We start from the raw sequence: 15,666 nt of genomic DNA on the forward strand, positions 1-15,666 counted from the left end.
GATACAATTCATTAGCGAATTATTACGTACGGAAATATTTCTATAAACGACTTTAATTGTAAATTTAGTTCCGTGCAAAAATTATTTAATTACTATAAAAAACTAATTTAATTTGTAAGTAGTAACTTTATTTATATACCTGAGTAAATATATACAATACGCCTTTAATAATATAAATCTCAAAATTATCTACTGTGACTTTGTTGTAGATTTTCGTAAGATTTGCTTGCAGTGCAGAAACAACTATTATCTCTAGAAAACGTCTGATATTTTACGCATCATTTAATTCTTATAACTGATATCCGAACGAGAAGAAAATGTGCCTTTTTGTCTATCAACAGCCGCGTGGTCACCGCGTAGGGAATGAGGGAACGCGGCCAATCCTATGAATTACCGCAGGTGTCCGCCAATATCCTGCATTAATGCTAATGCGGGGTGTTACCGAATTGTTGAACAAGGGCAGATTGAACGCGCGCGGGAGAGGTGCGGTCTGCCCTCACTCTCGCCATTCTGCACACCGTTATACTGCAGCCGCGTAACGGTCTGTTGATGCATTATTCAAGCGCAAACGCCGCCTCTACCGCGCGCGTGTTGCCGCGCTGTTGTGCGTTAACTTGTCCTAAACTCCGGCAGCACAACGTTCGGGAGACGTCGGAGGAGAGGGATCGCTCAACGATGCTCACAGGAGTCGGAAGTCTTGAGAGTAAACGCGCGCGGGCAACCATTCTGACATTTCGAACGTGCACAAAAATATGCGTTATGTGTATCACACACATTTAAATATCCAAATATTGACAATTCCAAACAGGATTTCGCCGTTTTTTCGTCGATTTGCCAGTATCTCTCTAGCAAAATAAAAATGTTCCTCCTTTCGGGAAAAATATAAAGCTGATCTTAATTTTTCAATTTTTAAAATAAGCAACAAATCTATATAATTGATAAAAATATCTATTATTTTAATAATATACTATACTGATAAAATTCATAATATAGATTTTAAATATAAATTGAAGAGAGAATCGCAGGATTGAAAAACAATTGTTTCTGTAATGCAAAAAGATGTATAATACGTATGTATCATTTCATATAAATATAATAAACTTACAAAATACGTTGTATTATTGTTATAATTTTAGAACGCTGTTTTATTCCACTGGAACATATTTCAAAAGACCGAATTATTCTAGGATGATTATTGAGCTTCATCGTGAATGAAGTCATTGTAAGCTGTAGATTGCTAATTATAGCATACCCTTAGGGAACCTAATGCCATGTTCATATCGTATCGTACAATATACAATATGATACGCCTCTTGACTGATGTAAGCCGCATAGTTTATGCGCTTCATAACTTCATTTACGGAGAATATAGAACAAGATTAACTACAAAATACATTTACGATCAAGCAATGAGTTGTTTTTATAGATAATTTTGTAATAAATATTATAATTTTGATAATACGTTATATAATTTGAAGCATTCATAAAAATATAACAAAAAATTTCAAATAGAACTTGTTTTTAAATATTTAAAAAATATAGAAAAAAAATTACGTTATTATCTGTTTAAAAAAAGTTACTTAAAATGCTTGTAAAATATACTGATAATAAGAAAAATTTTTGTTGCTATCTGTAGCCTTTGAGAAAATAATTTGTATAAATTAAGTGTATCTTTTTATAGACATATAACATAAAGAATTAAAAAATGTTCAGCTGTTAAAAACACAGAGATACGTTGAGTGTTTGCTTTTCAATTTTATAGCTTCTTTGACTTTTATTTCATTTAAAAGTGAGCTACTGATTAAGTCTGAGCTTTTGCTTTATTTATAGAAAAGTGATGAGCAACCACGTATGATCGACAGATCGAGAAATCGGAAAAGAGGTTTAATAACTAAATAGACAGAAACAAGAGACGTATAATATCCGATATGTTTATCTGATCCTGAAGTTAACAAACGTTTTCTATGGCAAGAAATATCGATATTTTAACGGCATTTGAATGACATGGCGATCAAATACGAAAACTTTTTTTCAGGTCAATTCTTCTCTATTCGTAAGATTTATAAATACACATGTATTAAAATTTGACATGATTGTGAAAACTTATTTTCAAAAAATGTTTTGGGTTTCTTCTTATCATAAAAAATAAAAAGTTATACTTTAAATATGGAGGGAAAACTTGTTTTGTAGGTGAATACAGTGCTGATGATAATTAACCGTTATAAAGTTGATGAATCAATGAATTCTACTTTTCTTTTCCGAAAAGGAATCGTTTAATCGGCTAACCATTCCGCAAAATGAATCGAGAGATTATCTCGTGCGGCAAATATGGAGACAGATATCTAGTAATACCTAAATACATTGACGGAAGCTTGTTATGCGCGATGTAGTCATGGCAGATCGCCATTGTGTCGGCTCCATCGGCATTATCACGAAGTGTCGAGAGAGTACCGCAAGGAGATCTTGTGTGTGTTTGTGTAACGGAGAGCAAGAGTCCCGTGGAAACAATTAATCTAGCCCTCTGATTACTCCACACCAACGCATCCGTCCCGGGCCCCCATCCACGGTATCGTTGCTCTCGCTTCAACGGTGGCTGTAGCTGAGATGTCAAAACTCGAGATATTAATATGTTCTCTTGGCAGGCAGAGAGATGGCGACCATCTCGAGATCTTATTGATATTCTCCTTTTACTGATCAAATTATTATAGCTCCGTTTTCCATGCAAAATTAGCGGGAAGGGGATACTTTCGCTCTCTAAACATAAATCTGTTTAGACGGCTGCGATAAAATGCTTATGCTCTGTTGCAAACTTCGTGACTCCGGTAAACTGACTCCATTACGCGAAATGAGATTTATTCGGAGTATCTAATGGATTCACAGTACGATACGATAAAGTCGTAAATAACAATCGACCGTGGCATGTTCTCTGCTATAATGGCGCCGCAGAATTAACGTAAAACGGAATAAAATAGTACTTTTTTTCGAAAATGATGAAATACAGTAAGACATATTAGCGAGAAAATGTGGTCGTCATTATTCGCTAATAGAAATAATTATCTTTTATAAATAAATTTATTTTATATATATATGGAAATGTATAGAGGGGAAATTACAAACATAGGATAAACACGAACGATACTGTTGCAGTATATTAGAGTAGTGATAACTTCTCATTTCTCGCGTCCAATGATAGTCCGATTCATTTAATGCCTATAACTCGTGAACATAGAATGCACACGCCGTTTAAGATAATACCATTACGTTTTCGATGGTTTCGATATAGGGAGAATTACAAATATATAAAGCAGACACGATTATTTATCAATTATAGAAATCTTTATTCAAAGAATATTTATTTTAAACTATAGTGATTAACATTTATATGTATATTATTAATATAAATTATAAACCATAACTTTAAACAAAATACAAAATTCGGCACTGTTCTGCGTAGTAACGCAGGATTTTGTTTAAAATTATAGTTTATATAATGATAATACGTATATGAATGTTAATTATTAATTTGCAATAATTTACAGTCAAACAATAATAAAAATATCTTTTGAGTAAATATTTCTATTAATTAAACTTTGTCGGCTACATTTAGCTTTTTTTTCTAAGTGTTTGCAGTTTTCTCATTCTGCCCTACCTATCTAAATAAAATATTAGAATTCTAATATTAGGAAAAAGTCAATTTTTTAATAAAAATAGAGCTATAATTTGCTACTTAAATATCAAATTTTAAATTAGTAGTAAGAGAGTTATTTTAATATATCTTAATAATTTTAAGTATTACATGCTACATCCATTAATAAAAACATCTCTCTCCATTTTTAAAATTATCTGTAGTAGATATGTTACATATAATATAATGTTAACAATAAAAAATTAAGTTTTTTATAAGACTCCTTTAATTCATATAATAAGACTATGCACAATTTAACTAGCCTATTAGGAGTCAGCGCTGGAACGAATATTGCGCAGTGTAATAAAACAAATTTTAGTCAGAAAATTAAAACAATGAACGTTTCTGTTCAATTTTGAGCCATCTGCAGCAATATTTCATTTTACCGCATATAACGTTGAATTATGAGTCGTAAATCATAATTGCTGGAGATGGCTCAAAATTGAGCAGAAACGTTCATTGTTTTAATTTTCTGACTGAAATTTGTACATTGTTACACTGCACAATATTCGTTCTAGCGCTGACTCCTAATAGCTTAGTTAAATTGTGCATAATACAATGTCATATACAATATTTAAAAATATCTCAAGAAATGTAATTTAATTATAATGCAATAATATCGTTTTCTGATTAAATTATTATTATTCTAACTTTATAAATCCAAAAACAAAATATTCCGTAATATTATTATTAATCTGCAAAATCTATTTTTAACTTTTTATACAAATTAATAATTATTGTTATTGATATTAGAAATAATATCGAAGTATATTATTCTCATATCAAAATTAAAATTAAACTAATATGTTTAAAAATTTATTCTGCACGTCCAAGCGACATCGAAATATATAATTTTATTATATATATAAAAGCAATTTTTAATATTATATAAAACCCAATATAACACATAAACAGAGCGCCTTACCTACGACGTGTAGGTAGCCATATTGCGTTTTGGCGGCAGCAGTGTTAATCTGGCACATGTACTTTCCCTTGTCCTCCTCGTGCACGTCGTTGATATGTAGGAACCAGGTCCTGTGCTTATCGTGCGACACGGATATTCTGGGGTTCCTGGTAATAACGTGATTCTGTACCGTCAGAATAGCGCTCTTGTCGAAAAGCATCCAGGCCACCTGAAACGAGATGGATATCACATTATACATCGTATAAACGCAATTCATGTATCGATTTTTACAAAGTTGCTGCTCGTTCTCATAACGAGATACTTCGTAATATCATTCCCATTAAAAATTGTACGTGTATTTTGCAAGGCGCGTTATTAACTGCACCTTGTTTTCTCATTAACGTTAAGATTTCGAATAAAGAGATTCTTCAACCACCACGGGGGAACGGTATGGGTAGATATTATATCTTTTCAATTTTTAGTTGCGCGCCAAAATGCAAGGAGGATACGTATGGTATGGAAAAAGAATAAAGATGTATAGTAACGATATAAAGGAAGGAAAAGAACAAGAAAATATAGGATTGAGATTCGCGAACGAGACGGATGATCAATGATGCTTTCAAGCATGGAGTGATCTACAAACCTACTATGGTTATAGATATTCACCAGTGGGATAAATCGCTCCGGGATTTCGAGGGCATATGTATGTACTAACGTGCAATGTATTTGTATATAGCGCGTTGTGATATGCGCTTGATGTTTTATACGAGCAAAGTTTTCCGAGAACACACGATGATGCTGTGCAGACGAATAAAAACTGGTGTCCCCGTAGAGAGAGAGAGAGAGAGAGCCCGACCATTTTTCTCTCGTTAAATGACCGCTTATTGAGCATCTGGATGGTTGCATAGCATCGATTGCTATTGTCGCGAAAAATATGTAAGCTTTCCATCCTCATCGAAGTAGGGAAAAATAGAATAAGAAAACGGAGGCGGAGATAAGTAGAAAGTATCGCGACAACGAGATACGGAAGTGCTCTGAGATATTTAGCCGATTTTCCTATTCACGTCGAAGAAAGTGAAGGCCGAAGAAAGGTAACAAAGAGAAACGAGGGGCGAGGTAGAGAATAAAGAGAATTCTGATCTCTCATTCGCTCGCTGCGAAAAGTCCCTGGAGAAATAAGAAGGGCAGCGAGTTCTTTCGCTCGAGCACGAGGAACGTTGCACTTCAACACAGCCCGCTCCCTTTCACAATGTGCAAATGCGCTGTTGTACAGACAGGCTATATTGCGCCATCGTGATAACTCTCGGCGTCGCGACGCTAACCCGTAATGTTCGCGCGAGAGGCTTGCCAGAGAGCCGCGCGAAGATAAAAGAGAATATCTCATCATAATTTATTAGAAAAGTCGCAATTGTTCTGTTATTAATAATACATATAATTATTAAAATATATTACAATTACAATATTATTTACGAGAGAAGAGTACAAAAAGGCAAGATAGATTTTCGAAACGCAATTTCTCGAGAAATGCAAGAAGATTCAAAGTCTTCACGATAAAGTCACATATAAGATAAACACGTTAATCGGCACGATTCAATTATTGAACAAAATGACAAAAATTTTTAATATTAAGTTTTTAATGATATGTATGACTCTAAATAAATTCATATTATTATATAAATAACGAATTTATTTAGAGCCATACAAATTTTTAAAAGTTGTAATATTTAAAGTTTTTATTATTTCATTCAATAATTTTTTAGGTCAAGCCCGCACTATGACTGTCCTTTAACTATAGTAGATAGATTTACTTTATATGAATTTACCGTTTACAATCGATTGATGCAATAGAGGAACAAAGTATTTCTACGATCATAAATCTCAACAAGCATAACTATTCGCTTCTGACTTGGAACTAAGATCGTTTCGCAGTCGTTTCTCGCGTCTTCCGACCGTAACCGAATTTTCGTCCACCATTTATCCAGTCGCTCTTGCACCGGCGGCTGTCGGCGGTTATCTTCGCAGAGATATACGAATCTCGGCGGGGATTCCCGGCGTCGCGTCGGTGGGATTGCATAGATACTGAAAAACGCAGTTGACACTTTCATCATTTGCCTTTCCGCAACAACGTATCAATTGTTCGAATTTCATGATGGCAGCTTTACATTACGATTTACATACAATTCTTCTTTTTTTTTTAAATTATTTTTTTATTCCAGTTTGTCGAATATATGTATTAAAATATAATTCTTTTAGGCGTAATTTTTTTTTAATACAAATGAAAATTACAAAAATGTGAAACCGAATTTACTTCACTTTATTTTACAAAAGATGAACCACATTAAAAATAAAATACAATCGTCTGTTTTGTACATTGAATTCTGTGTTTAATTGAAATAGTTGTCACGTGGTTATAAGTTACAAGTTCACTTCATTAGAAAAATTTATTGAGGATAAAGCAGAAATTGTTAAATGATGCGATACTTTTCGTACATTTTAAAAGAGTTTTCTCAACTTTGTAACATTCTTTAAAAAATTCTTGGAGAAGATCCAGATAAAATGAGTTATAAGCTTGGGCACCTATGTTCTTTACAGAACAATAAGGGTCCTTAGCTTCGTTTGATCTTTTTCATTGGCATACGGATAATCGAAGGAAATACTATTGTATTCTCTATTTCCTTTGATTGTCATTGCTTGCTTTGTAAGAGCAAGCGTTGAACCTGCTTCTCCTTCAGGTTCTTATTGCATTCAATAAACACAAAAAAAAAAAAAGAAACAAGAAAAATATTGCAGTCATAAGACAGAAAAGTCCATTATTAAAAGCGTAATTCTCAACGGCACCGACGCAATCTCCATGCAACGAGAAACCAATTTCTACCTTTTATCTGCTTCGTCACTTCACGACGACCTCGACGATCCGCTTGCAACGATGTAAAATTGGTATTTCGTAAAGTTGAAGACGCCGCGATACGAAGGTGACAAGAAGAGAGCTATACGCGGAAAGTAAATTCGAGTGACCATCTTTCCGAGACTTGCAGCTCGCTTTCCGACGCATCAACATGCAAGCCACACCAAAACTAAGATAGATGCGCGGGCGCGCGAGGGAGGTTTGCTCTAGGAGTTTGTTCCCCCAAGAGCCGTGGCACGAAGCATTGATTCCTCAGCGTGAGAGGAGAGTTACAGCTTTGTTTACTACGAGGGCGACGAGCTCAGCGCCGTCCAGTCTGGCTTGGCGCTGGCTATGTGTTGCCGGTATCTTCTTTTCTACCACATTCTCCTTTTCTATTTCTCTCTTTCCACGACTAGTTCGTGACTCCCTTTTCCTCCTCCGTTCCCACCCCTCGGTACGTCTGGACCGGGAGACCTATAGTTAACGTCAAGATCAACTCTCTTCGTCCTTTCCAACGTTCTTCTTCCACGCGAGTACTCCATGGTCCCCGCGTACGCAAACACATTCACTAGGCGGTTTATACAGAACCGTGGAAAGCGAAAGAGCAGCGTGGCTGTCGGTTGAGCCAACCGTCTCGCACACCCCTTCCCGTCGTCTCCCCAACTCTTGGCCATTGTGTATGTGGAAAGTTGGACCACATTCCGGCTGAATGTATTACAACCACTTAACCCGCAAGCTGTCGAGACCTTCAGACCGGAGAATCCATGCAGCGTATGAACCTCTACCGAGGCTGATAGTTTCGCTTAATAGGCACATTAAGCTCGCTGATGGTTAGCTCCAGTTTTTTTTAGCGATTATATGTACAAGTGATACTTTTTATATAGAGATGTACAGATTAATAAGAAGGGTTTTTGTCAAATTTACCAAGTATAACTCAAAACAAAATCACAACAGAATGCAATTCTTGCTATTGACTTGAACATATTTTTATTTTTACTTGCAGACTATTTTTTCCATTATCTTTTTAAAAAGCTCTCTAAATATTTTTGAACAACATTTAAGTGAGAATCTTGATCAATGAGATTGAATACACACATGAGTAAAAAAATGCTATATTCGATTAAGGTTCTTTACAACTAATAACATTTCTTGTAAATTTATACAATTTTCAATTTAAGCAAATTATGCACCGATTATTTGTCGGACTTAAAACACAGTCCTAAATGAAGACAGTAGGAGTAATACCACAAATTAAATTGATAAGTAATTTAATATTATTGACGCAAATAAGTTGACAATATCCGAGTTCGAAGTTCAGCTGAGGTAACATTCTTCGCAATAAATTATTTACTGTTTTTAAGACGCTTATTAGCAACAAATTATTAACAGCTTTCTAAGATGCTTATTTGCATCGATAATATTAAATCGCTTGTAAATTTAATTTGTGATATTACTACTCCAATTTTAGAGAAAACTGTTTTAAGATCGATAAATAATAATCGGAGTACAGTTTGGTTGAATTGAAAACTATATAAATTTATAAGAAATATTATTAATCACTTTCACTGGGAGTACTTTTAAATTTATTCAATATGAAATTTGACAGAAATCTTTGAGAAGTCTTATACTCGCGTTTATTTATGAATTGACACAGAATTAATCGAGAAGGATCAGCTTTCCTATCCTTGTTTTCTTCCTTCTTATTAATTTTATGGAAGCAAAACAAATTTATTGAATAACGCTATCATTAACTTTAAATACTCGCATCTTATTATTACAGACACTTTATTTTCTCGCATACGTAAATACAATTGTTTAGATATCGAAAGATATCCGAATAGATATACGTGTAAAACGACGAGAAAAGTCGGTTAAGTCAGTTAAGTTCGCCGAACTTTCGTTGTACTTCTCTGTATAAAATTGGATCAGATTGGCACTCAAACTGTCGAAAATTCAGACCGGTCGGCCATGTTCTCCTCCCTGCAGCTAGGTTCAACAAATTGACCGCGATAAATTGTCTCTCGACACGCCATCGTTTTGTGTCGGAATTAGATTTTCTTCGAGTTTCGTTTTACACGATAACAAATTAACAGTATTGCCAGGTAGGTGCGTTTTATTTACGTAAAATCTGGATTTCTGGATCTGTTAAATTAATGAATGGAGAAGTAACAGTGAGGTGTGCCGAGACTTGCGGGAGCTTCTTCATTAGTAACCCCTTCTTATCTCACGCTCATACCATACCATACACGAACTTAGGACACCTTATAGATAAATGTATTAGGACCACTTATCCCACAAGCTGTCGAGTGCTTCGAGGTTGTAGACAACCTCTTAATTATCATAGAGCGCTAAGCCATTGCACAGGCCGGAAGTACGAGAGTACTACCGTGAGTGCTAAGAGCACCTGGAAACTTTGTGTCAAAGACTGTAAATAGGTGAGATTATCTTACACCGCGCGAAATTCACATAATATGAAACTTTTCAATAAAAAAAATTAATGCATCAACTTAAACGATGCATGACCGATTAATAATTGGTACTCGATTGTTTCCAGAAAATGCATAACAAAGGTAAAATGTATAGGTAATAGCAGGATAAAAAAGAAAAAATTGAATAAAGTAATATAATATTAATATTACATCAGTTCTATCTTTGATAAAAGAAATTATTTATTTAATAACATACTTTTAACTGTGTTTTCCGTCTTAAAATAAGAGAGTTATATGTATACATATGTATGCAGTCTTCAAGTTTTATCTATATTCGCGTCTACTCGAAATAGTATTATAAGTCTATTCTAATATCAAGTCGTTTATGTTAATTTTCTGTATTTTTACAATTTTATATAAGTTATTAAAATATTTACTTATTATTGGAGGAAACATTAAATATTATACATATAAAATATCGAAATTATATTTCTTTTTACTTCACTCTGTTTATAATCCTGTTGTGTAAAAGTTGTCCATTACTATACATACATTGTTACCAGAAATCATATATACAATGTTTTAAAACGTACGTATACGACAGATATAATATTTCAACCGCGTAGCGCCTCGCATTTTCATCAAACAACCTAGTGCCACAGCTAGATCATAACGACAGAGAACCGGATGCTGCTTCTTGTCAGCCAGAAAGACATCGCGCTAGCGAGAAGCATTGCGCGCCGCCCTCGCCGCCCTCCGCTTGTCAACACGTTCTTTCTAGCGGAGTTCGAGCGTTCCCTCGGTTCCGCAGTGCCCGCCAGTGGAAACGCAGGGTGAGAGACGTGATTCAATTTAAAAATCATTCGCTAAGTGCTTGGGCTGAAATATCCTTTTTTATTCGAGAAAACACATCGCGCTGCGCTTCTTCCGATATGGCCATTTAGCTCGCCGCTTTAATTCACGTTGTCCTGGCGGACCCACGTCGGTCGTGAATCCCCTTCGACGTTTCGACGCCGAAATATGGACGGCCGTTCGAACCACTCGCTGGCAACGGCCACCGAGTTGCGGTTTAATCGTCACGTAGTCCGACGATCTCGCATTACGCCTCGTTCACTTTACGAAGGAAAACGGAAAAAATGGAATGCGCCGCGACAAAGTGTGTTTGTCCACTCACCAGCGGGAGCATGTTGTTATTCGAAAATATTATTGCATTTAAAGAGAGCAAACGAAAAAGTATGAAAACAAATAAACGATCACTGGCGATATCGGCAATATAACCCTCGATGTCGTAGAAAGACGAAGATGTAGTAAGAAGAGAAAACATAAGATTGTGTGTCATCGTAATGAAATTAATCAGTTCGATATTTGTAACTTAAATTTATAATATGAGGGGATTTTTTTAATCAGAGAAGTTTATTCTGACACACGACCCAAGTTCTATTTCTCGCGAATCAATAATCGATTTTCGTAGACATACGTTATGTGTTAATATTATAGATTCTGAATTTTTCATCAGTTAGTAAAAAATAATATCATTAAAATCCGAAAGTATGAGTTGAAAAGAAATTCCCTACATTTAAAAAGAATAGATAATTCACGGCTATTCCGGGAAATAGAACAAACATTTTTATGAAAAATTCGATTTGAAGTTTAAGAATATATTTTTAAAGTTTTATATTACGAATTATGTATAGAACACTCTGCTTCCTTTTATACTCTAAATGATAATATTACACGATAATTTTCTTGCGCTGCTCTCTTTTTGTGATGAGTGAAACTAGTAACATACATTTGTTCAAAATATATATTTTTTTTAACTGCATGTGTGTGAATGTATCAATAATTGAATATCAAGATTCTCTTATTGAATTGTCACACTTCGAAAGAACAGTTGCAGTTAAATTTTTTAATAGAAATGCGGTTATAAATACGAATAAGTAGTAGTAATACAGACATTTTAAATGTTGATATATATAATCATATCAATTATATATTTAAGTACATGTATATAAAAATAAATAGATACATATACTTATCAACAAACATGAAAAATCCAATATTCATATGAGGAATAAAGTTGATTTTCATTTCGATCAAAAAATATCTGATGTAACTATATGTGTGTCAAAAGTTTATTTTTACTATTATCATTTTTCCATCCTAAAGCAAAAAATGTGTAATTTTAAATTGAAAAAATGCGATTAAACCGCGATTGTGTTTTATGACAATTTAATCTGTTTTTTTCTCGATAACAAATACTCAATTATACTAACTAAAAATATAATATAAAAAAGTTATATAAATAAAAATTTAATATAAAAATAGTAATTAATTAATTTATATAAATATGTATTCGATCAAAATAGATTTTATTCTTCAATAGATATCTGCTGGAGAACTTTTAAAAGAGGATATTTCATCATTTTCATTTTCAATCATATTAATCATTTTTATTTTCAATTAAATAATAATACATTAAGCTCAATTATTATTTATAATTTATGTCAGAATTCGGAATAGAAATTTATTTATATTTTTCACGTAATAATAAACAAGATTTTAAGAGAGATCGGAATATTATATATACACATAAAAAAAATGTATATATATATTAAAACATATACGTATTAAAATACACGGCACATAAAATTACAAATATAATTCTGTTCTAAAATATTAAACGAAAATGAACTGTTCAAAATGAGCTTAATATATAATTAAAATTAATAATATGTATTTATATATCATCTTCAATAACACATATATATATATATATATATATATATCCTGTTAGTTATATTTATAACATAAAAATCAAATTACATTATTAAATTAGGATTTTCATAAAATATTTCTGTTGTATTTCTTCGAATTTTCTCAGCAGAACAGAACGAAATCATTAGCTCGTATACGATAGCACGAACGAGTTCACAAAACAAAGCGTAATCAACGGCCGCGGCGCGGCGTACGGTAACAGTACCATCAACTTTGCGGCGCGGAGAACGGTGTACATCTATTTTGCTATACGCAGATAAATATCTCGTAGCGATAATTTTGGCTGACACGACGCTTCGCGGCGTGACGTAAATAAATACGACCGCTGGTGCGGCGGCGGGCGTGCTGTTTGTACACACAAGGTCAGCGCGTTTAATCTTAGCAGTGGGGTGGAGAGGGACGTATAGTGGCACGGAGACGTGCGTCGTCTCATTATCTTTCGCGTAACCGCGACGGAAGGAAGCCGGAAGTGGCCGGAACGGAAGGAGCGCGATCATTTCTCGCATCAAACAGAGTGCGTTTCACTTGGCGCTTACAAAGCTCACGAATATTAGATCTACTCGTGTTGCTTGTACTTTGTATTCGGCATCTTTAGTTCTCTTTTCAATACCCGTATAGGTATATAAAGTAAATGTATCAATTAGTGGACAAAATGATAAAAATGGTAAAATATTAAGCTTTTAATGATATATGGGACTCTAAATAAATTTATAAAAATTTGACAGGACGAATTTATTTAGAATAGTAGGTATACGTTTCATTAAACGGTTAATATTACAAATTTTTGTTATATTCTGTCCAACAACTGGATCGTGTTCGCTAACTAGTACTGTAAGATATGACAGTTAATAAATGATATTTTGTCACAAATTTAATCCGGAAACCGTTACTTAAGATTCTGGCTGAAAATACCGGGAGCAAAGAATAGGAAAGTTAATTTGAATGACAGAACACGAACATGACTATTCCTTAACAATTACAGAATTGCTCCAACTTAAGATTATCGGGCAAACGAGATGGTAATCGGAAAACCGAAATACTTGTTGCCTTTCGCTCTAACTAATAGTGCTCCGACTAAGAATGAAATGAATGATTTTAAAAGTGTTGCACATATTGGAAATGCAGCCATGGTAGGTTTCGCAATGATTGCGTTTAGCAAAAATGGTAGCTTTGCAATTGTTGTAAAAAATTCTTTAATATAATTATAATAACAATTTTAAAACCTTAAATGTTAAAGCAATATCAAGATAACGATTCTCACAATTAATAATCAATATAAATATAAACCTATGTAATCAAAAATTATCTATAGAAAGGCAAATAGAGAGTCACAATGTTAGTTAGAATTTAAAAAACTATTGTCGAAACGTCCGGAATTCCTCTTAATCGTATGGATCACGAATTAGAGAGAGATTAAATAAGTTTTATTAAATTATACCTAACATTGTGACTCTATTTGCCTTTATATCGATGTATAATTTTTGATTACGTAGGTTTATATATTGATTATTAATATAATTATACTTTAATATATAATTTAACATAATTTAACGTTATAAACCTCAAGAACAAATTGAGCCATACTAGTTGTTAGATATATATATAAATCTATTATAATAATAACATCGGTATACTAAATTAATTTATTAGAAGTGGTGACAATTTGGTTGCGGCTGTTGAGGACTTTGTAAAGTCGAAACTTTTCCGTATACCGGTGTTATTATTATAACAGATTTATATATATATATATATATCTAACAACTAGTATGGCTCAATTAGTTCTTGACTTGGAAGGTTTATTACGTTTAACTTGAAAAATTTATTTGAGCGGATATTAATTTAATTTAATTTAATATAATTATTAATATAATAATTCTTCAATATTATCTGCCCTTAATTCCTCTCTCGATCGAAATGTATAAACCACAAAATAATATTAAACAATCTTATAACAGCGGCAAAGCGAGCATTATTTATCTTTATTGTATTGATATTCATCCAATGTTAAACAAGGATGGAATACGTGGATCAGATAACCCGAGTAATCAAATAGTAAATCGTGACGTACCTACCGATCGTTCGTAAATAATATACGCGTTTCGCAGGATTTATGTCGAAAATAAATATGCGCGCAACGTCCGGGATGCCGTTTCTATATTCTCAAACGATATACATACATATATATATACACGCGTCTGAGTTAAGTAACTTGATTCACGTCGCGTCGCGCGCGGGTATCGGAGTGAAGTCGGCCGTCGTTTTCACCTCTTTTTTTCGGTCGTTAACGAAAACTCCGCCGCGGATAAGCAGGAATCGATTCCGAGCCGAGGCAGGCATCGCGACGCGCATTTAACCAGCGGGGGTATACAATCGTAATTAACCCCACGTTTTAACAGCCGTCAACCGCGTAGCGTAAATTCGACGTTTGTACGCTGGTAATTTGTTAAAGTGCGCATCTAGCGCGATTCATTCGGTCGGAAACTCTCGTCGAGTAGCCCCAGAGCCCATAGAAGCGGCAAACGCCGCATTACGACCGTTGTACATCTGGTGAATAATTATCTTTAATTTCAACTCACCCCCATGTTTGTCCTCTCGCTCCTCGCTGTCGTATAATGCGGGATAATAGAAACGCTCGGCAACACGAGTCCGAAACGTGAGCGTGGGGCTCTGTCGTTGGAACTGGAACACTTGGAGCGACAAACGTAAACCGTAACCGTCACCTCGCTCGCGCGACGCGTGGCGCGTGAAGTTGGCTGCGTGCTCTTCTCGAATTCGCCCACACTGTTGCCGGTTGTTCGAGATTCGTCCGGTTACATTACACTAAACTTACGTGCGACGTCGCGGGTGTCGAGCGGAGCGTGTGGCACAATCCGTGATTCTTTCGCGTTCACCTTCCCCGTCGTGCAGCGCGGTAAAGCACGGTAAAGCGTCGGATCAGTGCGTCGGATGTGGTTAATGTCGAGAATGCCGCGCGATTCTCTCGTAC

General features: G+C 34.5%; 1 protein-coding gene across 2 annotated transcripts in view; it reads right to left on the reverse strand.

Annotated features, from left to right (window-relative positions):
* LOC108773722 (lachesin) overlaps nt 1-15,385 on the reverse strand; it is an 85,634-nt gene extending 70,249 nt beyond the window's left edge. For both annotated transcript variants that reach the window (XM_018539632.1, XM_018539633.1), the window contains exons 1-2: nt 15,257-15,385; nt 4,611-4,818 (exon numbers count right to left, since the gene is read on the reverse strand). In XM_018539632.1, the coding sequence (XP_018395134.1) occupies nt 4,611-4,818; nt 15,257-15,262 (214 nt within the window). In that variant the 5' untranslated portion in view covers nt 15,263-15,385. The remainder of the gene's footprint in view (nt 1-4,610; nt 4,819-15,256) is intronic.
* Nucleotides 15,386-15,666: the final 281 nt, after the last annotated feature.

Source organism: Cyphomyrmex costatus, unplaced genomic scaffold (assembly GCF_001594065.2).
Source record: "Cyphomyrmex costatus isolate MS0001 unplaced genomic scaffold, Ccosl1.0 scaffold219, whole genome shotgun sequence".
Taxonomy (NCBI): Eukaryota; Metazoa; Arthropoda; class Insecta; order Hymenoptera; family Formicidae; genus Cyphomyrmex; species Cyphomyrmex costatus.